The sequence below is a fragment of the Oncorhynchus keta genome, chromosome 11 (assembly GCF_023373465.1).
Source record: "Oncorhynchus keta strain PuntledgeMale-10-30-2019 chromosome 11, Oket_V2, whole genome shotgun sequence".
NCBI lineage: Eukaryota > Metazoa > Chordata > Actinopteri > Salmoniformes > Salmonidae > Oncorhynchus > Oncorhynchus keta.
In genome coordinates, this window is record NC_068431.1 from 41,921,686 (window position 1) to 41,948,704 (window position 27,019).

The following is a 27,019-nucleotide window of genomic DNA, read 5'->3' on the forward strand; positions in this document are numbered from 1 at the left end:
ATTATCCTCACCACACACACCTTGAGCTGAAGTATATCGCTCCATAGAACAAGAAGCGATGATGCCGAGATCTACTGCAGTATACTACCCAGTCATATTAGCACAATAATACTCCACAACCTGTGAACTTGACAATTGCTACTTGACATTCTATAATGTGCAGAATTAGACCCAATCACATTGTGGAGTGAATTGGTGTGAGGGCCAGCAATGTTCACTCTGGATCTGTAAGCACATGTGATGTGTCCCTGGAATTCTCCATCTACATCACTTACCCTCTCCTCTCTTATTTCTGACACAGGACTATAAACAATGCTTTGCTTTCCTTAAACACACTGCCTGCATCCCACCTTAAATGAAATGACCAGGGTGCAGGGTTTCCCCATAATGTTAACTCTGAGAGGAACAAAACTGCACATGTATGAGAGTGGGAAGGTGATAGGATCACAAAGGCAAGATTTGAGCTGCGAGTCTGGTGAATGTAAGCCCTTATGAGTGAGCCCTGTCCTGGATAAGCACATGTGGGTGCTGGCTTATGACTCCACACACTTAGCCACTACATTGAGAGAGATCAGAGCACAAAATAAGCTATTTTAGTAGGCACTCATCCTAAATGCAGATTACAAGGTAATCCCCTATAAGGTCCCACTGTCACCTTCAGGGTATGTGACCGCTCTCCTCTTGCTTTCTCAGCCCCACATAGCAATGCTGACTAGAGACACACACTGACATCAACGTGTGTCCTGGCTTAGACTCCGGAGACTCTGCCACCTTTTACATCACCTACACACTCAAAGAGTAAGTCTCGTTTCCAGAAACGTGCTCTCCTTTTTTGTGTGTATTGGACTGAGCTTGTTACATTCTTGCCAAGGGTAAGGCACAGAGAGCATCAAGGTAAGCAAAGCAATTTCTCAAAGTTAGAATTCCCCCAAATTCAGCAAGGCCTCATTTACAGAAAAGCTGACAATTTGGTCTGAAAGCAATAGGACGAGTGAGGAAAGGAGGCACTTGTCAGCTTGTTGACATGACTTGCTGAGCTGAGGGTAGACACACACATCCTTTGCCAGCCCAATCGGCCTGGCGGCCTTTTAGGCGGTTTGTACTGCAGCCCCATTGGCCAGCCAGGCTGCTGCATCTTAGTGTAGGGGCAAGCCTCCCAGGCAGCGTTGCATCAGATTCAATTGGATTGTGGACAATCTGATTGCGTGTCCTTTTGTGACGGGGATCTCCTGAGCCAACCCTGCAGGTCTGAGGAGAGAGGATGAGCCCAGGAAGGGCCACAGACACTGGGACTGCTGCTCCATAACAACACAGCCTGCCTGTTGTACAATCTAAATTGTAAAGTCTTGAGTGTGAGGTTCACATGTCTAGTTTAGACACACCGCATATGTAAAAAGGGACATTGAACATCCCAATCCTAACCTCGGACAGGGAGGTGGACACCAGAACCAGGCATGATCTGAGGAGCAGGGTGGACAGTCAGGCTTAGATTAAAGCTCCATCTGCAGTTGCCATGCAAATAGCAGCATAAAGGCCTGACAGGCTTAATCACACCAACATGCATGTCACTCAGCCATAGCCAGCCCTGCTTGCCCAGTTGCCACTACAACACATACAGGCTGGAGCCCCCTTCAGGACAGGGGTGGCAATGACTACCGCGGGAGGCCATGCAGAGACAAAGAAAGACTGACGGCAAGGGAGGAATAAAGAATAGAACTACAAAACAGAAGAGCAAGGACAATCAAGATACTGGGGGAATATGGTAGAGATTAGCATGATAACAAAAGAGAAAAAACAGGGGTACAGTACAATACAGTACTATCGGAAGAAATGCAATGAGGAAAAAACTGCACATGGGATGCAGATGCGATGAAGTTAAATACATTTGTGTAGACCACCATCTACTGGGCAAAGTAGGTTTGCCGTTAGAGCTCAGTGGGCAAACTCCAAAACCATTAAAGATCCAATGCAGCCGTTTTGATCTCAATATTAAATTATTTTTGTAACATTTAAGTACTTTACTGTGATTGTTTTAAATGGAAATTGTACAAAATAAACCAAAATAGCTTCAAAGAGCATTTTCTCAAGGAATAATTTTGCTAGGACAGTCTGGGGGTGGTCTGAGTGGGGAGGGGAAATTAGAAATCTAGCTGTTATTGGAAGAGAGGTTTGGAACTACTTACTTAACACTCCATGCCACCAAAACAGGCAGAAATTTCAGGTGGTCATTTCAAATATCTAGTACACTAAAAGGGCATTATGATAATTTTCACAATATTGTTCCAACCTCTGTGTGGTAATATATATAAAACACAGAAAAATCACATCTTCTGCACTGGGCCTTTAACTTAGTCGAAAAAGTAGAGGCAGTGAGATTGAATAATTTTACTGAGCATCATTGATTACTATCACAAATAGTCCTTGTTAAGTCGGGAGATGCATTGGACATGAGAAACTGAATAAAATGGCAACAGTTTACATTAGGCTTATTCCAGAGAAATAACCTGTGTAATTACTTTGTACCAAGCATGAAAGCACAGGTATTTACGTAAAACAGAAATAAAAGTGATATGTCTGACATACCATATTTAAAATGGTAAACACCATATATTTAGGAATTAGAACTAATTAATCCGAGAAATGTAATAGGATATCTATGGTAAATGCAGACTCAAATAGAGCACATAGAAGTAAACCTGCAAGAAAATCAGTGGCAGTTCTCAGTCAGTGTTGATGTCACTTCCTTTAAATTAGGCATCTAGATACTTAGGCATGAGGCAACTCTGGCAGATCCTTCATTCACACTTAATGAGGAGCAACAGGAAACAGAGACAATAGAGGGAAGGGAAAGAATGTCCGCTCACAATGTTATATTCTGGGAACTCGTCTTTAAACCACAGAGCATGGGAGCACACACTGGCACATACAACATACATCAGATATAACATGCCCTACTATAGTTCTATGTTGATTTAACATCTGTCACACAGAAAAAGACCAAGAACACAGGGTATAACACAACTGTATTATTCACGTAGCAAACAAAAGCAGTATAAGAAAATATTTGTTTATGAAAGTTATCTTGAAAATGCAAAAGACAGAAGTGTATATTTTCCTATTTTTGAATTAGGTTGAGAAGTAGAGATTATACTATGCTAGATTAGATAATTTCTCTAGATCTACACCAGCATGTCTCTCACAGATACAAATCAATTGTACAAGTCATAAAAAGCATTAACATCCATTTTTCTTCAACCTGCATTTGATAACATGAATTGTAATGTAATTGGCTGATAAGTTTCCAGCATATATGCTTTTTCAAATAGGAAAATAGAGGAATACAGTATAATGCGTACAATAAGAATCACAAATTAGCATTAAATACATTTTGTCTTCTGATTGGGTTGATGGTGAGTCATTCAGGATAACAAGCCCAAAGACGTGCACTCTAAATGGTTCATGTTTTAATCAACATTGGCTCTATACTGTACATTCATGTAACACACAATCCTTTGGAGGGAGCTACGGTAACATGGAAGAAAATATCATTATGCCAAGTCGCAGGTGCCCCCTGACCAACACACAGGACAATAGAATAATTAAACAATCACGCAACCCCCCCCCCAAAAAAAATGCTCAGACTGAAATGAAATCCTGGCTTACATGAGAACACGTAATCCTCTAGTTCACCTTTGTTAAAGTAGAGGGAAGCTACAGCTAGACATCGTGATAATTAGGTTTGTGGTCTGATAAGAAGACATTGTCATCTAAATTGCATTTGCTAAAACAGTATTTTCTTTAGGGTAGGACTGATATTGAAAAGTCTTGCCATTTGTATCGAATTGTATTCCAGAAAAGGCCAACAGAGTTGTATCTTTTCTCTCTTGTATAGCTAGAGAATGCAATAACAAAACCAATTATAAATTGGTCCAAAGAAAATCCACCCACAAGGACTATACCATACTAGGCTATGGAACACATATAATATCAGAACATATCAGAATATTTTCAGCTGTGTTTAATCAGTTGGGGTAAATAGCAGAGAAGAGGGTGAAACACAACAAGAAAATTGCGGCTGAGTAAGATTCCCTGAGCATCGATTATTTTCTTGCTACCTACGGCATATCTACATAGTTTATGGTAGTGACATCCCCAAGATCATAAGTCGTTTAAACCATTTCAATTTATACATATCTAGCTACATACAGTGCATTCAGAAAGTATTCAGACCCCTTCACTTTTTCCAGAATTTCTTATGTTACATCCTTATTCTAAAAGTGATTAAATACAAAAACTCAATCTACACACAATACCCCATAATGATAAAGCAAAAATTGTTATTTTTATGTTTGTTAATTTATATATATATATTTAAAAAAAACAAAGAAATACCTTATTTATATAAGTATTCAGACCCTTTGCTATGAGATTTGAAATTGAGCTCTGGTGCATCCTGTTTCCATTGATCATCCTTCAGATGTCTGTTCAACTTGACTGAGTCCACCTGTGGTAAATTCAATTGATTGAACATGATTTGCAAAGGTACACACCTGTCTATATAATGCCCACAATTGACAGTGTATGTCAGTGCAAAAACCAAGCCATGAGGTTGAAGGAATTGTCCGTAGAGCCCAGATGCAGGATTGTGTCGAGGCACAGATCTGGGGAAGGACACAAAAAAAATGTACGCAGCATCGAAGATCCCTAAGAACCCAGTGGCCTCCATTATTCTTAAATGGAAGAAGTTTGGAACCACCAAGACTCTTACTAGAGCTAGCCGCCCGGCTAAACTGAGCAATCGCGGGAGAAGGGCCTTGGTCAGGGAGGTAACCAAGAACCCGATGGACACTGACAGAGCTCCAGAGTTCCTCTGTGAAGATGGGAGAACCTTCCAGAAGGACCACCATCTCTGCAGCACTCCACCAATCAGGCCTTTATGGGAGCATGCAAGCTGACTTCAGTCGCCAGTTGTACAGTGTTTCCTCAGACACATTGGTACGGCTGGCTTACGGATTAAGCAAGCAGTATGTCAAGAATCAGCGGCTTGGCGGGGTCGTGTTTCGGAGGACGCATGGCTCTCGACCTTCGCCACTCCAGAGTCCATACGAGAGTTGCAGCGATGGGACAAGACTAACTATCATGCTCCACCAACTGAGCAACATGGGACCTATCACAGCATATTGGAAGAATGTAATTTCATATTCCATCCAAGAAAATGGTGCCATCTGGTTTGCTTAATATAAATAATTATTTATACTTGTTCTTTTGATTACTTACAGTGGGGCAAAAAAGTATTTAATCAGCCACCAATTGTGCAAGTTCTCCCACTTAAAAAGATGAGGCATGTAATTTTCAACATAGGTACACTTCAACTATGATAGACAGGATTTTTAATGAATTTATTTGCAAATTATGGTGGAGAATAAGTATTTGGTCACCGACAAACAAGCAAGATTTCTGGCTCTCACAGACCTGTAACTTCTTCTTTAAGAGGCTATTCTGTCCTCCACTCGTTACCTGTATTAATGGCACCTGTTTGAACTTGTTATCAGTATAAAAGACACCTGTCCACAACCTCAAACAGTCACACTCCAAACTCCACTATGGCCAAGACCAAAGAGCTGTCAAAGGACACCAGAAACAAAATTGTAGACCTGCACCAGGCTGGGAAGACTGAATCGGCAATAGGTAAGCAGCTTGGTTTGAAGAAATCAACTGTGGGAGCAATTATTAGGAAATGGAAGACATACAAGACCACTGATAATCTCCCTCGATCTGGGGCTCCACGCAAGATCTCATCCCGTGGGGTCAAAATGATTACAAGAACAGTGAGCAAAAATCCCAGAACGGGGGGACCTAGTGAATGACCTGCAGAGAGCTGGGACTAAAGTAACAAAGCCTACCATCAGTAACACACTACGCCGCCAGGGACTCAAATCCTGCAGTGCCAGACGTATCCCCCTGCTTAAGCCAGTACATGTCCCGGCCCGTATGAAGTTCGCTAGAGAGCATTTGGATGATCCAGAAGAAGATTGGGAGAATGTCATATGGTCAGATGAAACCAAAATATAACTTTTTGGTAAAACCTCAACTCGTCGTGTTTGGAGGACAAACAATGCTGAGTTGCATCCAAAGAACACCATACCTACTGTGAAGCATGGGGGTGGAAACATCATGCTCTGGGACTGTTTTTCTGCAAAGGGACCAGGACGTCTGATCCGTGTAAAGGAAAGAATGAATGGGGAGATATCTTGAGATTTTGAGTGAAAACCTCCTTCCATCAGCAAGGGCATTGAAGATGAAACGTGGCTGGGTCTTTCAGCATGACAATGATCCCAAACACACCGCCTGGGCAACGAAGGAGTGGCTTCGTAAGAAGCATTTCAAGGTCCTGGAGTGGCCTAGCCAGTCTCCAGATCTCAACCCCATAGAAAATCTTTGGAGGGAGTTGAAAGTCCGTGTTGCCCAGCGACAGCCCCAAAACATCACTGCTCTAGAGGAGATCTGCATGGAGGAATGGGCCAAAATACCAGCAACAGTGTGTGAAAACCTTGTGAATACTTACAGAAAACGTTTGACCTCTGTCATTGCCAACAAAGGGTATATAACAAAGTATTGAGATAAACTTTTGTTATTGACCAAATACTTATTTTCCACCATAATTTGCAAGTAAATTCATTAAAAATCCTACAATGTGATTTTCTGAATTTTTCCCCCCTCATTTTGTCTGTCATAGTTGAAGTGTACCTATGATGAAAATTACAGGCCTCTCATCTTTTCAAGTGGGAGAACTTGCACAATTGGTGGCTGACTAAATACTTTTTTGCCCCACTGTAAGTATATTTTAAACCAAATACTTTCAGACCTTTACTCAAGTAGAATTTTACTGGATGACTGACTTATACTTGAGTCATATTCTATTACGGTATCTTTACTTTTACTCAAGTATGAGAGTCGGGTACTTTTTCCACAACTGCATGACAGCCAACTTGGAGTTTGCCAAAAGGCACCTAAAGGACTCTCAGACCATGAGAAACAAGATTTTCTGGTCTGATGAAACCAAGATTGAACTCTGGCCTGAATGCCAAGCATCACGTCTGGAGGAAACCTGGCAACATCCCTACGGTGAAGCATGGTGGTGGCAGCATCATGCTGTGGAGACGTTTTCAGAGGCAGGGACTGGGAGACCAGTCAGGGTCGAGGGAAAGAAGAACGGAGCAAAGTACAGAGAGATCCTTGATGAAAACCTGCTCCAGAGTGCTCAGGACCTCAGACTGGGGGAAAAGGTTCACCTTCCAACAGGACAATGACCCTAAGCACACAGCAAAGACAATGCAGGAGTGGATTCGGGACAAATCTCTGAATGTCCTTGTGTGGCCCAGCCAGAGCCCAGGCTTGAAAACTATCGAACATCTCTGGAGAGACCTGAAAAAAAGCTGTGCAGTGACACTCCCCATCCAAACTGACAGAGCTTGAGCGGATCTGCAGAGAAAAATGGGAGAAACTCCCCAAATACAGGTGTGTCAAGCTCGTAGCGTCATACCCAAGAAAACTCGAGGCTGTTAACGCTGCAAAATGTGCTTCAAGTACTGAGTAAAGGGTCTGAATACTTGTCATATTTCCATTTTTAATTTTGTATAATTTTGCGGGAACATTTTGTAAATAACTGTTTTTGCTTTGTCATTATGGGTTATTGTGTGTAGATTGATGAGGTGAAAAAAACAATTTGATCAATTTTAGATCTTTTGGCTACAACGTAACAATGTGGAAAAAAGTCAAGGGGTCTGACTAATTTCTAAATGCACTTTATAAATACAAGTCTAAACCAGCTTGAGCAATATCAGGAAGTACTGGTATTGTCCAAAAAATAATATGGAAGACATAATATAAAAACTTCTATCAAGTCTTACTGGTCTCATTTACAGTAGGATCACATAAAGCCATTGGATCAGTGTGATAGTCTCGAGCTTCCTTTCCTAAGTAGCTACAAGCAACACAGGAGTAAAACTGTTATCTTCAAATAATAGACATCATTTCTTCTTCTTTAAATAACAAAAACATACTACTTGAGTAAAAGTTCTGAGGTGCAAAGAGGTATACTCTGAGAGACATAGCAGTGATATTCACCAGCAAGAACACGTGGTTGAAAAAGACAATTCATTAAGAATGAAAATGGTAGAATATGAAAATTGCAAGTAGAGTTAACTGTGACAGTTAAGCCTCAACTCACAATTGAAGGACTAACTGCTCTACTGTAAGCAAAAAAGATGTAGGGGCCACAAACAGAAGAAGGAACTTCATAGTGTTTCTAATAATGTACATGAGAAACAGTAAATTAATTATTTTATAAACTTACTAAATAGGCATAGGCATGCTAAAGGTGAAAACCCATGGATACTGTTACACTGAAGGTCCAGATTCAGATTCAAACCAGGGCTCGCTGGTTACACTGGAAACAGTATTCCCCTACATTAGTCATCTCTGTGTCATGCCCTGGTCGAAGTATTTTGTGTTTATCTTTATGTATTGGGTCAGGCCAGGGTGTGGCATGGGGTTTTTGTATTGTGGTGTGTTTTGTCTTGGGGTTTTGGTGTGTATATATTGGGATTGTAGCTAGTGGGGTGATCGAGCAAAGTCTATGGCTGTCTGGAGTGGTTCTCAATCAGAGGCAGGTGTTTATCGTTGTCTCTGATTGGGAACCATATTTAGGCAGCCATATTCTTTGAGTTTGTCGTGGGTGATTGTCCTTAGTGACTTTGTTCCTGTCACTGTGTTAGTTGACAAGTATAGGCTGTTTCGGTTTTCGTTACGTTTTGTAGTGTTTGTGTTAATTCATGTTTACGTTTGTTGATTAACCATGGATCGTGATCTACACGCTGCGTTTTGGTCCGACTCTCCTTCACCACACCTAGAAAACCGTTACACTCTGGGAATATACAGTTAAAGTTGGAAGTTTACATACACCTTAGACAAATACATTTAAACTCAGTTTTTCACAAATCCTGACATTTAATCCTCGTAAACATTCCCTGTCTTAAGTCAGTTAGGATCACCACTTTATTTTAAGAACATGAAATGTCAGAATAATAGTAGAGAATGATTTATTTCAGCTTTTATTTATTTCATCACATTCCCAATGGGTCAGAAGTTGACATACACTCAATTAGTATTTGGTAGCATTGCCTTTCAATCGTTGAACTTGGGTCAAACTTTTCAGTTAGCCTTCCACAAGCTTCCCACAATAACTTGGGTGAATTTTGGCCCATTCCTTCTGACAGAGCTGGTGTAACTGAGTCAGGTTTGGAGGTCTCCTTGCTCGCACACACTTTTTCAGTTCTGCCCACATATCCTCTTTAGGATTGAGGTCAGGGCTTTGTGATGGCCACTCCAATACCTTCACTTTGTCCTTCAGCCATAACTTTGGAAGTATGCTGAGGGTGACTGTCCATTTGGAAGACCCATTTGCGACCAAGCTTTAACTTCCTGACTGATGTCTTGAGATGTTGCTTCAATATATCCACATATATCTTGGCTGATTTCTTTTGATTTACACCTGATGTCAAGCAAAGAGGCACTGGGTTTGAAGGTAGGCCTTGAAATACATCCACACCTCCAATGGACTCAAATGATGTCAATTAGCCTATCAGAAGCTTCTAAAGCCATGAACTAATTTTCTGGAATTTTCCAAGCTGTTTAAATGCACAGTCAACTTAGTGTATGTTACCTTCTGACCCACTGGAATTGTGATACAGTGAATTATAAGTGAAATAATCTCTCTGTAAACAATTGTTGGAAAAATTACTTGTGTCATGCACAAAGCAGATGTCCTAACCCACTTGCCAATACTATAATGTGTTAACAAAAAATTTGTTGAGTGGTTGAAAAATGAGTTTTAAATGACTCCAACCTAAATGTATGTAAACTTTCGACTTCAACTGTACCATTAGATCAATGGGGGAAATGTTCCTATCTGGACCTTGTTGTTGAACCTTAAGGCAGACAACTTGGTAGAGAGTATAGTCTCAGATTGGGAGAATATAATTGCATTGGGGGAAGCATAAACTAGAACATTCACTGTTGCACACAGAGAAACTCACATGGGGCCAGAAATGGACTGTTTGAATGTTCCGGAGCTAGACATGTTCAAATCCATTCATATGAGAGTAAAATGCACTAGGGTCCTGAGTCCTATCAGAATTACAACTCCAGCTTTCACTGTGCCTTTACTGTATCACCCAGCAATTATCAGGAATAATTTCAATATTTTAAATCTAACATTTTTTAAATATTCACCATCAATAACAATACATTTGACATAACTTAAATATTTTAAAAAGTGCCTAACTAGCTAGTTTGATTTCTGAAACATGAAATCAAAAGAGCAATATGCTGCCTTCAAATGCTACTCAAGTGGGAAATATGATGTTCTGACTGGGAAATAAGCACTTGAACAACCCTCCCATGGTGGAATTCCAAGAGTGAAAGTCAGAGAAGATAACCAATTTAAGAGTTGTGACGTTTCATCACTGACCTTTCATCAACCATAAAATGATAAAGCAAATTAATGTTTGACGCTGTCAAACTTATCAATGTGGATAATAGCTAGTTTACCATATTGTCAAAGTTAAGCAAGCTAGCTAACTTTATCATTAGCAATGTTAGCTAGCTCATCGTGCTAGATGACATCTCATTGGTAGGAAGCATTGCTCTCACTTCTAAAACAGGACTTACGACTTCATAACTGGGAAATTTCATCTGAAAGTAGTAATATTCCAAGGGACTTGGGACAGGCTGGTTCAGGTCAAGAAGAGGGTAGTGTGAGCCATATTGTTCTTCCATTGTCACAGACAAAACTATATGACAACTCTGTCAAAGAAATAGTTAAGATAATGGTTAGTTGAGGAAATCCAAAAGATGAAAAATGTAAATTTTTCAAGGTATAGTAATTAGTATGTTTTTTGTGTGCAGTGTTACTGCTCTCTCACCATGATAACACTTCCTGTTGGGGCACCTGCTCTTCCTGAGGGCCTGGTCTCTTGAGCATGCTGTCCTCCTCTGTACAGACACATGAGTTAGGTTCATACAAACTAGCATGCGGACTAAATTCACCTCCCTGTTTACAGTTGGACTAGGCCTAAATGAAACAATGGAATAATCATGCCTCATACGATTCAATTAGGTTTTTGATTAGAATGATATTAAAACAACATGGATAAATGTACCACTCAGGTGTCCAGCTTCTTCATCTTCCAAGAGGTTGGCAGTGGAGGCAGCATTACCCAGTCTGGTAGAGGATGTTAAGGAGAGAGGCAGACGTTTATACACAATACTATGAATGCAAGATCAGAGTCAAGGCCATGAAAGGACCTCCTAATTCAGCACAGCCCTAACGGTATGAAAATGTTTGCACTCACTACTGTAAGTCGCTCTGGATAAGAGCATCTGCTAAATTACTAAAATGTAAATATGATGAAGCCCAGCATATGACCCGCCAACTGGATACTAAATGGGACTTTCCCTGGAACTCAAAACAAATGACATCAACAGTAGAAACAAAGGCAGATATTACAGCCACTCATCAACATGCAGAGAAGTCTCTGAGGGATTGTTAATTACATCTGTACAATGCAAGCACATCTGTTCAGTTCATTTGAACCTCACTGTCACTTCTGGCAAGGTATAAAAGATCCATTGGGCAATGACTCCTGAGCATGGAGGCCTGCCAGAGAGAGGATCGTCTTGTAAACCCGACCCTAGGCCAGGATCTGGTTTCAATGACCTACTCTTTTGGCAACTTCAATAAGGGGGGAAAAATGTCTGGGGTGGGTCCTCTCAACAAATCACAATGCAGACATGCCAGAACGTCACGATTTGAAACCAAAGTTTGCAGGCAAAACCTTTGCAAGGGCTTTAATGAAGGTTGTTGATGCGAAATGCACTCATTTAAAATAACCTCTGTGATCTTTGACTTACTTGCTACTATTTAGTATTTTATTCAAGAGGATAGTAATAGTGAGGTAGTTCCTCTATACCAAAACAGTCCGTAATTGAAACCAGACCCTAGTCACTATTGCCTCGGGTCGATTTCTCGACACTAGGGAAAGGGTGGGGGTGGGGGGTGATGGGTGGTGGCAGGGACCACTGGTGAAGTGGAAGGATACGAATGATGTTTCATGAGGGCCCTCCTTTTTGTTTTTCTTCTTCGGGTGTTTTCAGAGAAAGCTCTAGCGATTTCAAAAAGCTTCTTTCGCGTAGCTGTGGAGGATTACAGGATCAAATAGAACGTTTTTTTAAATTGAATATGATTGTTCTGATTTGAAGAAGCATATGTCCATGAATACATCATTATATATTTAAAAAAACATCTTATTAACATCTAATTCAAGTGCAGAGACGGTAGGAAAGTTGGTTTTCCTATAGCACAGACTGTGAAAGGGTCATGTCCTTCAGCATCCATCATTTACAGTTCCACGTACTGCTAGAAGCACGTCATGCTAACTGCACATGCCCAATATGGAAAGTTCTAATTACATTTTGAATTTTGAAGTGATAGAGACACACACATTGAGAAAATGATTTGGTTATGGCCCAGAGAGCGACAGATTGAGTGTTCTTACATTTGCCCATGTGCTTGAGTTTGTCACGGAACAAGGCGTCATCTGTAACATTGGTGCAGGCCTCCCCAGAGCCTGAGGCACAATTATCTCCTAGAACACAGACAAGCAGCGTGAAATAGACCACGCACAGAGACATGCGAGCACAAGAGAAAGACACACAGGGATGCACACAGAGACACACACAACAACTGAGATGCACAACAAGTCACACTTTCTCTGTGTGCCTTGAAAATAAGGCATTTCACTGCATGAGCCCGCTGTACACAGGCCCCGCATGAAGAAACCCGGACAGTCTCAGACTGAGCCAGAACGAGAATGGAGCTAAATGCTATGGAGTGCAGATGAACGATATCTACCTGGAGTGGACGTCCCCATGAAAGCTGGTGAATGATGGTACTTGGATGCCTTTGACTCATACTGCAGCCGATCTAAAAACAGAGGGAGCCGATGTCTCAGCATCAATGGAGTTAAAAGCATGGAGGCATGTAGCAGGAGCTGACAAGCTCTCCTTCATGCACTACTAGAGAAGAGGTGGAGGGAATGAGGAGAAAAGCACTGCCATGACAGAGACCTTCTTTTACTGACTCTTCATAGCTTGATTGCTGGGGATGAAAGCATAGTGATATCATCACTAAGTAGTGTATAAGACCTTTGCAAATGATGCATTTTTAAAAAACGTTTGTATGTGTATGCACACCTCTCTCAAGGGCGATGAGGAACTCGCGGTTGCGCTGCAGCTCCCTCATAAACTCCTCGTTCTGCAGGAAGAGGGCTATGCGCTCATCCTCCAAGTACTGCTTCAGCTTTCTCTCCTGGTCCGTCTCCATGCCAACCTGGCCTGCCCTGGCCGCCGCCCCAGCCCCAGGCTCAACCTGCTGCGTCATGGACAACAGGGAGGAAGAGCAGGAGGGCTGGGTCAGACTAGTCGGCGTTAGGCTGCTGTGAGAGCGCTGCAGGAAGGGAGGGACCAGAGAGAACAATGTTAGACGTGTCAAAGTCCTATGTGGAAATGCTTCAGCTTTGAATAATATTGCACCATGAATTTTTAAAAATGGGGGGTGTACCAGGAAATTGAATCTGTATAAATAGTTGAACTGTATTTTTCTTCATGTGCAGTCTGTTGCAAAGTTGGCCATGAGAGCAGAGCGCCAGGCAGTGGTCTGTAAGTGATGGGAGTGTGGGTTAATGGTCCATTAGGGGCTGACCCATAAATCTACCTACTGGCAGACGATCCAGCTGCTGAGGCAGGATCCGGAGGAAATCATCAGGGAGGTTGCCTAGTAACGGTGGGTTCCAGTTCCTGTAACTTCCAATCTGCCTTTGACTGGCAGGAGGGTGTGGACCAGGAGGGGGCTGGCAGGGACGGGATTGACTGGCATCAAAGCTGGCACAGAGATGGGAAAGGATATTGTTAGTCCCAATGCTATGTTCTATAAGAGTACATATCAATAATGACGTGTTTTGGTCATCTTCAAAGGATCGGTCTAGCATAAACCTGTCTGTTTCTCTTATTTCTTCTCACAGGTTCCCTCCTTGGCACACATAAGATTGTCTACATCTAACAAAAGTGTCACTAGCATTATGTCTACAGATCTACTCAAGTTAGGGTACAGTACAGAACATGGACTTCATAGCTAATGCAGTAGCATTCATTAGACAGCAGGTGGAGCATTCAATGTATCACGAACCTCTTGGCTTTCAAAGCACTCACAACATGAATTGCTGAGCAGCCATATCATGCATTAGATATTGAGAAAGCAACAACGAAGAATATATGCATCTCATCACTCATGTAAATGATGGTATAAGAGAAAATGCATTCATTCATTCACACTATCCCTGCCATCTATCATTCTCCTTTATGTGATGAAATGAGGTCAGAGCCACGCAGACAGCCCTGAGCCCTCTCTCCCTCCCCTTCTTCTCTTGCCTGGGTGGTGGTGATGCTGTGGGCAGGACCTGATCTGGGTACTTCCTGTCGTAGATGTGCATGTCATAGGAGGGCGGAGAGTAGACCGGCGGGGGCTCCTCGTCAGAGCTGTCCGGCTCCAACGTCCGCTCCAAGATCTACAGGGTCAGAGGTCAGGGGAACCATTGAGAATGTTCTAAAAGGTCTTGAAAATCCCATCAGATGGCACATGTGGACACTTCAAAGAGCAGATTAAATTAATTATGAATCTGTATTATAACTACTCATTGGCAATACAGCACAGCCTCTCTGCCCTAAATTAGAGGCATTGTGAGCGCTTGGTATTGAGCTGTTTAATTCAACTAGACCAACAGCACTCTTTAATCCTGTATTTAATAAATGGTTGATTGAAATTAACTTTACTTTTAAAACAGCCTAGCATGTTAGGTAGAATAGGCTGACAGACTGACCAGGTGAATCCAGGTGAAAGCTATGATCCCTTAATAATGTCACTTGTTCAATCCACTTCAGTCAGTGTAGATGAAGGGGAGGAGACATGTTAAAGAAGGATTTTTAAGCCTTGAGACAATTGAGACATGGATTGTGTATGTGTGCCAATCAGAGCCTGAATGGGCAAGACAAAATATTGAAGTGCCTTTGAATGGGGTGTTTAGGTGCCAGGCGCACCGGTTTGTGTCAAGAACTGCAACGCTGCTGGGTTTTTCACACTCAACAGTTTCCCGTGTGTATCAAGAATGGTCCACCACCCAAAGGACATCGAGCCAACTTAACACAACAATGGGAAGAATTGGAGTCAACATGGGCCAGCATCCCTGTGGAACACTTTCGACACCTTGGAGAGTCCATGCCATGAAAAATGGAGGCTGTTCTGAGGGCAAAATGGGAGGTGCAACTCAATATTAGAAAGCACTCTTAATGTTTTGTACATTCAGTGTAATTTTTAAGTGCAGCTCTTAATCTTCCTCTTTCTCCCTCAAGTCTTTCAAAATGATTGGGGGAAATAAACAAACAGTTCATAACCTGTGTGGTGCATGGTGGAATACAGCCAGAGTGGACAAAGGCTAATAAAAACACTCAATATGGCTGAAACTGAGAGACCTGCAGTAATTTAATCAAATACAAAGTGAACAGCTTGCCAGTCCAATATTGCACTTGATACAATCTTGTTACTACTCAGCAATAGTTTATGTATCAGCACCAAGGGAGTTCCTAAGGAATGGCTGGTCTTGGCTGTCCACAACAGTCACCCCATTGCACGAGAGACCAAAGTGTGCACCTCTAGCTATTGTCAAGCTTTTGAAGATCGCTTTAGGCACTTTATCAAAGCTTTCTATCCACAATAGCAGTGCATAATCACCTGCCCCCCAGAGAAATGCATGTCACCCACGACAAAAGCATATTAAGAGCAACATTAAAAATACTTTTCCCTCCCCAAGAACAACCATCTGGTTTGAAGAGGCAAAACACAGGGAAATAAGGTGTGTGAATGAATGACTACTATTGGGTGAAAAAGTAGCTGACAACCTTGACATACATTTCATGACATGCTATGGTCTCAGACTGTCTTAGGTTGTGTTCATTTAGTTTTATCTGGGCTACTCACAAGTTCTCATACCAGCGCCCCTGCCCCCATGCAGACGTACCTCAAGGGGGATGCTGTCCTCTGAGTCGGAGCCGTCATCAGAGCCGTGTCCTTCCAGGCTAATCTGGAGCAGCTGGTCGATAGTGGAGTCCACGGCTCCGTGGTTGGCCCGCAGCACACACTCTATCACCTCCTGCTCCATGTTGGGGAACATAGTCCTGAAGTCCTCCATAGCCTGGTTGAACTCCAGACGCCGCACCGTTCGCCCACCCCCACTGGGATTACCGTTGTTGAGTTCAGCTGGGACTGGGCTGTCGTTGTGTGATGCCACATCACCATGGTTACCACTGTTGCGGCGGCGGAACAGGCTGGTCATCATCCAGAGTGCCTCCAGCCTCCGCACGGCACCCCTCCTCCGCGCCGGCCACACCACTCGAGAAATGGTGGCTCCTGGTCCCTGGACGGTGGGTGCCCACTGCCTGCCTGGCTCAACCCTGGCCTGCTGCTTCAACTGTGCCTGTCCACCTCAGGGCCCTCAGTGCTTGGCCCAGTTATCCTCTCATCCTCACAGCACCACAGAAAGCCATTCTCTCTTCTCCTCTGGTTTTGACCCAGCTGCATCCAATGCTCTGAGGATGTGGTGGCTGGTCTCCCCAGGCAGGCAGTGTGTGGAAGACACAGTGCTATGTTCTCTCTGAGAAGAGGTGGACTAGATGTGTTCTCTCTGAGAAGAGGTGGACTAGATGTGTTCTCTCTGAGCAGAGGTGGACTAGATGTGTTCTCTCTGAGCAGAGGTGGACTAGATGTGTTCTCTCTGAGCAGAGGTGGACTAGATGTGTTCTCTCTGAGCAGAGGTGGACTAGATGTGTTCTCTCTGAGCAGAGGTGGACTAGATGTGTTCTCTCTGAGCAGAGGTGGACTAGATGTGTTCTCTCTGAGCAGAGGTGGACTAGATGTGTCCTAACACTTCCAACCCACACATCCCTCCAGCACCTGCAGTGTCGGGAACAGGAACAGAATGAAGCAGACAGGCATCAACACAATGAGCAGCGGTGCAAATGGAGGAGTTCCACTCGAGCAATCGTGTGTCCAAGGAGGTTATAAAAAGGCTACACATTTTTTGAAGACACACACACACAGAAAGAAGGCGGCGTTACAATAGCGAAGGTGCATAAAGATGGCAGCCCCCATGTTCTTATCACAAATGCCTCATTTGCTAAGTTCGCCGTATTGTACAATGCTCTGTTACTTTATTTAGACTTTTTTGTGTCGGCATTAGCACAGTATACATGATCCCAATACTAGCTCCAAGACGGCGGTAATTAGAAAAAACGAATCAGTAGATTGTGCTAATTTATTGGCACATTAAACCATGTTGAGTGTGTAGTTTCCAAATTCCTAGTGCTCAAACAATGTCATCATATTTAAATTTCTCCATCTTTTTTTCTCCAATCAGCTGGATCCCTCTCAGGCAGAGGCGCTGTCTGAATGCATTACTTTCTCGACCTCGACACCCTAGGCGTCTGCATTCCCACGGCAACGCTTGTGTCCCCAGACACCAGAATAGAGTCAGCCAGTGCCAGGGAAGGGCAGAGGCACCACCCGCTGCCAACTGCATCGTGACCCAGAGGGCCGATACATGCACCGCCTAAGTAGGTTACAGGAGCTGAATTAATCAGGCTGCCACTGAGTCAACACTCCACACCGCCATGCGGTAGTTTGTTTCCCAGAGACCTGGGCCAGGAGGTGTGACTATGAAGCCAGCCTAGCCCAGCAGGACCTCATCACAGTCAGTCAGTAGGCATTAGACAGTGTCAGATTAGGGATAACAAGAGTTCACAGAGGCACTGGATCAAGTTGTTTAAATGCTAGTAGGGTCTGAGACTTGGACCAGGTGGTGGAACTGAACCTGGTACACCGCTGCTGCATTAGAGCACAAGGAGAGCAGGCAGATTGTCCCATAACCCTGCTCTAGATCGTACTGCCCTGACAGGGGAGGTCATTTGAAAACATAATGGAGCACTCAGAATGAAATAGGGCAGTGGGACGTGAACCTGTGAATCACAGTGCTGCACCAAGGACACACTGCTCTGCACTGGCCTATGGATTGCCTGCTAACAGTTCTAAGAGTTTCTGCTCAAAAAAACTTTTCTAGATGTCATGGCACACCATATGATCTGATACAGAGAAGTGCCACAGTTCAGCAGAGGCCAGACACTGAACATACAAAAATACTATCTTTACATTCCTACTTTCCATTCAGCATAATTTATGTTAGGCTGAACTGACTGAAAGACAGGGTTGACTGGCAGCAACAGATTCACAAGCAGAATCATTGGTCAAGCTCTTCTTCCAGATACTTATCTGGGATAAAAATAGGCCTACATCAATTAAAGCCAATGAGCTGTCTGAGGGGTTCAGGGGCCCTTGGTGTAAAATCAATCATCTCAGAGCTGGCTGAATGATATTTCCCACACACCGATTCCTCACTTTTCACTATTCAACACTAATCTGAACCTAGCGCCCAGCTATATTTAGCACCACAATCCACCACAGCTCTTTGTCCTCATTTAGGCTACTGTAGCTGCTTACCGATATGGGAGCCAGGGGAGGACTGCTTTGCTCTTGTGAATTACATGCAGCATAGGGCTTGCTTACATCACCCATAACTAATGCCTGCTGGTTTAGGCCCTGAGCTGATTACAGATAGGGCCTACCGGTAGAAGACAAAGGACTGTTTGATAAATCTCTGTGATGGAAGACAGACACAATGGACAACATGTGGTGATAGGTGGGCCTACACACAAATATTATATTTGGCTAGCTAGGCCTAGTCTAGATGTTTTGGATTTAGCCAATCAATATGAAAAGATGGGATCTCTTACAGGAACCTCAAAATCCTCCTCCTGAGTTAAGGTATCATTGACAGTGTAGGCTGCATAGTATACTTTGTTGGCAGTATGGCCTACTCTCTGGCAGTGAATAGTTCATTAGGACTATGATGCTCCCCCTTCCATTCGAATCGTTACACAATCCAGGTGTAGAAAGCTCTTAGAGACGTACCCAGAAAGACTCACAGCTGTAATCGCTGCCAAAAGGTGCTTCTACCAAGTATTGACTCATGTGTGTGAATATTATGTACATTAAATAACTGTATAATACATTTGCAAACATTTCTTTGTTTTTATCGTGCCTTGTGGGTGAGAAAATACAATTTTGAATTCAGGCTGTAACACAACACAATGTGGAATAAGTCAAGGCGTATGAATACTTTCTGAAGGAACTTATTGAAAATCATACCGTCTGTATATCAAAATAGCCCAGTATACGGTATAAACAGTATATCACCCAAGCCTAGCACAGTTCACAGTTCCATGATTAGTGAGGATTATTAGGACAGATTCATAGGAATACTGTTAAACAACTACTGTACACTTTACTCACCTTCCAATAATTTCATGGGTTGAACAATTGAATATGGCAACTTTTTAGATGAATCAAACCACTGTATTTTCATTCACCAATATAGTGTACAAAACATTAGAAAAATGCTAACCTGCCTTGTTATTGTAGTGGTGAGATGTGAGCATGTCTTCGGGGTATGATATTTGTGCATCTAACTTTCTCACTCATTTTATTCACAATTAATTCTGGATTATCCGTAATCATGGCAGCATCCACATTAAATGGAGAAGTGTTTAGAAACATATTATATTCTTATTTACAATAAAAGTGACTCCAAAAGGACACAATACATTATTGGGCATGAAAAAATCTGAAACACAAACCAAAACAAACAGCATGTGTATTAAAGTAGTCAAACGTTTAGTGTTTGGTCCCATATTCCTAGCATGCAATGATTACATCAAGCTTGTGACTCTTCCAACTTGTTGGATGCATTTAAGTGAATTTGTCCCAATACTTTTGGTCCCCTAAAATGGGGGGACTATACGCAAAAAGTGCTGTAATTTCTAAACATTTCACACGATATGGATGAAAATACCCTGCATTTAAGTGAATTTGTCCCAATACCTTTGGTCCCCTAAAATGGGGGGACTATACGCAAAAAGTGCTGTAATTTCTAAACATTTCACACGATATGGATGAAAATACCCTGCATTTAAGTGAATTTGTCCCAATACTTTTGGTCCCCTAAAATGGGGGGACTATACGCAAAAAGTGCTGTAATTTCAAAACATTTCACACGATATGGATGAAAATACCCTGCACGTGTCACCTTATTGTATGATTTCAAATCCAAAGTGCCAGAGTAGAGAGCCAAAAAAAACAACGTGTCACTGTCCCAATACTTTTGGAGCTCACTGTATTTAGTGTGTAAATGCTTTCCAAACTATATATATATTTTTTTATTATTTATATATATTTTCCTTACCCTAAATAATATACATGATCAGTATTTGTTTTATCTACCAATTGGTGCTGAACCAATTTATCTACCAATTGGTGCTGAACATTTGATGAATATTAGGGCTGTGACGACCAGTATCCCAATATTTTTTTCATGGCAAAAATTAAAACACTGGTCCTCTAAAAACCTGCTGTTTGTAAAATATTGTGTGCTATAGGTTGGAAAATAAATACGTGTGACTCTAGATGACAACATCATCCAGAGTCAAGCCCCTCGCCCACAGAGGTTGGCATTGTCTACATCAGTGGTCGCCAACCGGTCGATCACCAAATATTTCTGTAGAAAAGCCATCAAACGATAAAGGCTTGCGCTCCTTCTTTAAAATCGTGTTGAGCTGTTGCCGGTAAGTGCACTTGATTCAAAAGTCCTGCTCACCGGGTAGAAAAGTGTTCCCATAAGATAACCTACGCCTGCCCGGCGGACCGGCAAATCTGTGACTAAATTGAGTGCACCTACTGCTCTGTCCATTCGGATAGCTCAAATCACCAGCAGCTCGTCATGTCGGTTTTAATATTAAGGAATATTTAACTTTCTCTGGTCATAGGAACAACATGAATTTGTGCATGAGGCAGATGCGGTGCGACTCGAGTTTCGCCATCAGGTGGAAGACGATGTCCCCTCTCTCTGGTCAGTCTCACCGGAGGAAAGGAAGGAGAAAGCAGGGACCGTGAGAGGCAGTTGGGAAAAATAGTTTTGAATGGTCATCGAACTCGGAATTCCAAGTCGGAAACTCGGGGATCTTTCTAGAGCTTTGACTTTTCGACCTGAAGATCACTGATGTCGTGATTTGACCTCGTTGACCATCAGATGCAGGTTCCATCAGTCCAGTAAAATAAAAAAGCAAATGATTTCAATTCATGCTCCACAGTGCCTCACAAGTGCTAAACCAACTAATGTATTTTGTTACCAAAGCTTGAGTTTTGAAATATAATATGGTCTGATTAACAATATTGGCAGGCCAATCATATAGCCAATATGCTGTGATAATGTATTAGACCTACTGCCCAAACTTCATTCCTACAAAACTGTGTGAGGTTAATGTAAAAACAAATATCTGAGCAGTAGATCTCAGCTTGCTTTTTGACTAGGGAAGTGATCTTGAATCAGAAAAGGTTGGTGATCACTGGTCTACATCTTAATGTATGCAGTCTACTGCCAAAAAATAGATGAGATTTGCTTGCTCGCCAGAAAGAGGAAACTTCCTAATTACCCAAAAGGACAGAAATCAGAGAGAAGGGGATGTGTACATCTATGTCAGAGCGGACATTAGTTTTGACATGAGAACTGATTTAAACCATGATCGCATGGAAGCAGTTTGGCTAGATATATATTTTACCTAAGAGCAAACCAATTTTGGTAGCGGCTCTGTATAGACCTCCAGACCAGAGTTACTTTAACGAGATCCTTCAAATATATGTACTGCATATTGTGGCTTACTTAACTCTGGAGTGATTCTACTGGATTCTACTCTCAAGGATCTAGGCACTTGCAACAAGCCAAAAACAGTCAAACAGCATTGGACTGAACATCAATGGTACTGTAAACCTTTTGACAGAGCACAGGTGGCTGATCATTTTAATGAATTGTTCACCACCATTGCCAGCAACCATGTTGGCCAACTCCAACCATCCTATTCAAACCTATTATTCAGCCAAGGGCATCTCCGAAGGACAATTTGGATTTTCCCAGGTTTCCACCTCAGATGTTACAAAGACTTAAATACCTTGACAAACAGAAAGCTACAGGACTGTATAACATCCAGGCTAGATTTCTGTGTGATGCTGCTGATCGTATTGGACCTTATGAAATAAGTGAATCTGTGAACAGATCCTAAAGCACATTGATGACCATAACATTTTATATGACCTTCAGTTCGGTTTTAGACAATCCTATTCTACTGACACGTTTACTATACTTGAATGATTTGATCAAGCAAGAAATCGACAAGGGCAACTTCTGTGATATGGTAATGGTTGACCTACAAAAAGCATTTGATACTGTGAACCATGATATTTTATTGCACAAACTGTAAGCAATTGGTTTTGGCACCAACTCCTTATTATGGGTGAATGCATACCTAACTGATGTGTATGTGGGCGTGCCGCTGTCTGATGCTAATGAGATAAATTGTGGTGTCCCCCAGGGGAGTGTTTTGGGGCCTTTGCTTTTTTGCTCTACATACATGACATGGACTCTGCCTGTTCATGCCCTCTGTTCCTGTATGCAGATGATTCTGCCCTATTGGTTTCACATAAGAATAAGGAGACTGTTGAAAAGACACTAAGCAGTGCCACTATGACTATGCTTGCATCTCAAGTAGAGGTCGACCGATTAATCGGAATGGCCGATTAATTAGGGCCGATTTCAAGTTTTCATAACAATCGGAAATGTGTACTTTTGAATGCCGATTTTGCCGTTTTTTTTTTTTTTACAACTTTATTTAACTAGGCAAGTCACATTCTTATTTTCAATGACGGCTTAGGAATGGTGGGTTAACTGCCTTGTTCAGTGGCAGAACGACAGATTTTTACCTTGTCAGCTCAGGGATTCAATTCCTATTATTGCGGTTAACTAGTCCAACGCTCTAACCACCTGCCTCACGAGGAGCCTGCCTGTTACGCAAATGCAGTAAGAAGCCAAGGTAAGTTGCTAGCTAGCATTAAACTTATCTTCTAAAAAACAATAAATCATAATCACTAGTTATCAACACATGGTTGATGATATTACTAGTTTATCTAGAGTGTCCTGCGTTGCATATAATCGATGCGGTGCGCATTCGTGAAAAAGGACCGCCGTTGCTCCAATGTGTACCTAACCATAAACATCTGTATACTTCTGGCCCTTCTTTGGACACTGTGTTAACAACCCTCCAGGCAAGATTCAATGCCATACAACTCTCCTTCCGTGGCCTCCAATTGCTCTTAAATACAAGTAAAACTAAATGCATGCTCTTCAACCGATCGCTACCTGCACCTGCCCGCCTGTCCAACATCACTACTCTGGACGGCTCTGACTTAGAATACGTGGACAACTACAAATACTTAGGTGTCTGGTTAGACTGTAAACTCTCCTTCCAGACCCATATCAAACATCTCCAATCCAAAGTTAAATCTAGAATTGGCTTCCTATTTCGCAACAAAGCATCCTTCACTCACGCTGCCAAACATACCCTTGTAAAACTTTGGCGATGTCATTTACAAAATAGCCTCCAATACCCTACTCAACAAATTGGATGCAGTCTATCACAGTGCAATCCGTTTTGTCACCAAAGCCCCATATACTACCCACCATTGCGACCTGTACGCTCTCGTTGGCTGGCACTCGCTTCATAGTCGTCGCCAAACCCACTGGCTCCATGTCATCTACAAGACCCTGCTAGGTAAAGTCCCCCTTATCTCAGCTCGCTGGTCACCATAGCATCTCCCACCTGTAGCACACGCTCCTGCAGGTATTTCTCTCTAGTCACCCCCAAAACCAATTCTTTCTTTGGCCGCCTCTCCTTCCAGTTCTCTGCTGCCAATGACTGGAACGAACTACAAAAATCTCTGAAACTGGAAACACTTACCTCCCTCACTAGCTTTAAGCACCAACTGTCAGAGCAGCTCACAGATTACTGCACCTGTACATATCCCACCTATAATTTAGCCCAAATAACTACCTCTTTCCCTACTGTATTTAATAAATTAATTAATTTTGCTCATTTGCACCCCATTATTTTTATTTATACTTTGCACATTCTTCCACTGCAAATCTAGCATTCCAGTGTTTTACTTGCTATATTGTATTTACTTTGCCACCGTGGCCTTTTTTTTGCCTTTACCTCCCTTATCTCACCTCATTTGCTCACATCGTATATAGACTTGTTTATACTGTATTATTGACTGTATGTTTGTTTTACTCCATGTGTAACTCTGTGTCGTTGTATGTGTCGAACTGCTTTGCTTTATCTTGGCCAGGTCGCAATTGTAAATGAGAACTTGTTTTCAACTTGCCTACCTGGTTAAATAAAGGTGAAATAAAAAATAAAAATCAATGCCTTTCTTAAAATTAATATACAGAAGTATATATTTTTAAACCTGCATATTTAGCTAAAATAAATCCAGGGTAGCAGGCAATATTAACCAGGTGAAATTGTGTCACTTCTCTTGCGTTCATTGCACGCAGAGTCAGGGTATATACAACAGTTTGGGCCGCCTGGCGCATTGCGGACTAATTTGCCAGAATTTTACATAATGATGACATAACATTGAAGGTTGTGCAATGTAACAGCAATATTTAGACTTAGGGATGCCACCCGTTAGATAAAATACGGAACGGTTCCGTATTTCACAGAAAGAATAAAAGTTTTGTTTTTGAAATTAGTTTACGGATTCGACCATATTAATGACCTAAGGCTCGTAGTTCTGTGTGTTATTATTTTATAATTAAGTCTATGATGTGATAGAGCAGTCTGACTGAGCGATGGTAGGCACCAGCAGGCTCGTAAGCATTCATTCAAACTGCACTTTAGTGCGTTTTGCCAGCAGCTATTCGCAATGCTTCAAGCATTGCGCAGTTTATGACTTCAAGCCTATCAACTTCCGAGATTAGGCTGGTGTAATGATGTGAAATGGCTAGCTAGTTAGCAGGGTGAGCGCTAATAGCGTTTCAAACGTCACTCGCTCTGAGACTTGGAGTAGTTGTTCCCTTTGCTCTGCATGGGTAACGCTGCTTCGAGGGTGGCTGTTGTCGATGTGTTCCTGTTTTGAGCCCAGGTAGCGGGGAGGAGAGGGATGGAAGCTATACTGTTACACTGGCAATACTAAAGTGCCTATAAGAACATCCAATAGTCAAAGGTATATGAAATACAAATGGTATAGAGAGAAATAGTCCTATAATAACTACAACCTAAAACTTCTTACCTGGGAATATTGAAGACTGATGTTAAAAGGAACCACCAGCTTTCATATGTTCTCATGTTCTGAGGAAGGAACTTAAACATTAGCTTTCTTACATGGCACATATTGCACTTTTACTTTCTTCTCCAACACTTTGTTTTTGCATTATTTAAACCAAATTGAATATGTTTCATTATTTATTTGAGGCTAAATTGATTTTATTGATGTATAAAATAAAATAAAGTTAAAATAAGTGTTCATTCAGTATTGTTGTAATTGTCATTATTACAAATACATATATTTTTAAAAATATATATTATTATTATTTTATTTTTATTTTTATTTTTTATAAATCGGCCGATTAATCGGTATGGGATGTTTTTGGTCCTCCGATAATCAGTATCAGCGTTGAAAAATCATAATCGGTCGACCTCTACTCTCAAGGTTCAGTGGCATACAGTTGGGGTGGCAGGGTAGCCTAGTGGTTAGAACATTGGACTAGTAACTGAAAGGTTGCAAGTACAAATCTCCCAGCTGACAAGGTAAAAAAAAAAAAAAAACTGTTGTTCTGCCCCTGAACTAGGCCTTCATTGAAAATAAGAATTTGTTCTTAACTGACTTGCCTGGTAAAATAAATAAAACTAATGAATATTGTGATATCATCCTGGCCCTAACAAACAAATCTTTCTTTCATTGATCCCTAATAGTTTCTATGTGAGAATTGACAGAATAATGGATCTACGCTGGCATGGTGTGATCTTGTGTCCAGAGCCATACTGTAAATATATAGCTCTGGGAAAATTATAAAAGGCACATTCAAATATTTATTTAGTGCTTTCTGAAACACAATGTATTACAAGAATACAATAGGCGGCGGGAATGACAAATCTGCTAACCAGAGATAACATGATAAATAGGTGATTATAGCATACAGATGCACCTGCTATTAAAACATAATTAACCCCGGCCATTGACACCTGAGCCGGGCAAAGGCAGCAGCATAAGATCAAAGACCCCGCGATTGCTCCTGGTGCACCCAGCTATATGGCTAGTGAAACACGCTTAGTACTATCTAGAATCCTTGGGATGTCCATACCCTGACCTTAACGCTCTTAAATTTCAACTTCAATTTGGACGACGTCAAGAATCCCTGATAGCAAGTAATTAGTTCCGTGGACCAGTGAAGTACGCGACTTCTCATCCCCCCGCCTTACCAGACAGGCTAGCTGGTTGGTTATCTTCTAGCTAGCTGACGAGTTGACGGATAGTATTTTTTTTTACAGGTTTGCATGTTGCTGCTTGCTATCTATAAGATACCTAACATTGAATAGCGTATTAGTATTTAAAACATAAAGCGACACATTTGAACGTTTGCGCAATTGAAATGTAGCTAGATAGGGTTTGTAAGCTAAATGTTTGATGTGTGAAATGTAAACCCCCTTACCAGGTGAAGAGCGGACGAACATCTGAAGATAGAAAAATGACGTTAGCCACCCCGTTCCTATTATCAACATTAAAAGACAATGCTTGGTTTACCCGAGGGTCGAGGGTAAACGTTGACCAAAAGTGGTGTTTTCTCTTGGC

At 41.9% G+C, this 27,019-nt stretch overlaps 1 protein-coding gene across 2 annotated transcripts; it reads right to left on the reverse strand.

Moving 5' to 3' along the window:
- Positions 1–3,006: 3,006 nt before the first annotated feature.
- On the reverse strand, positions 3,007–27,012 carry LOC118390284 (CUE domain-containing protein 1-like). Of its 2 annotated transcripts, XM_035780688.2 has the most exons (11): positions 26,880–27,012; positions 16,191–17,122; positions 14,548–14,684; positions 13,839–14,001; positions 13,315–13,567; positions 12,974–13,045; positions 12,618–12,707; positions 12,162–12,255; positions 11,223–11,284; positions 10,986–11,055; positions 3,007–10,866 (listed from the first exon to the last, which is right to left on the reverse strand). In XM_035780688.2, coding segments are annotated over exons 2-11 (1,260 nt in total). In that variant the 5' UTR covers positions 16,509–17,122; positions 26,880–27,012; the 3' UTR covers positions 3,007–10,865. The 2 variants fall into 2 exon arrangements, 1 of the variants encoding a protein (XP_035636581.1); XR_004826929.2 differs by lacking the exon at positions 12,162–12,255.
- Positions 27,013–27,019: the final 7 nt, after the last annotated feature.

Coding starts and splice junctions, on each gene's coding strand:
- LOC118390284 (XM_035780688.2), bottom strand. CDS start 16,508: ATGATGACCAGCCTGTTCCGCCGCCGCAACAGTGGTAACCATGGTGAT. Junction 14,002..14,547: donor ACAGCATCACCACCACCCAG/GCAAGAGAAGAA, acceptor TCTCTGTGCCAG/CTTTGATGCCAGTCAATCCC. Junction 12,708..12,973: donor CATGGGGACGTCCACTCCAG/GTAGATATCGTT, acceptor TCTGTGTTCTAG/GAGATAATTGTGCCTCAGGC.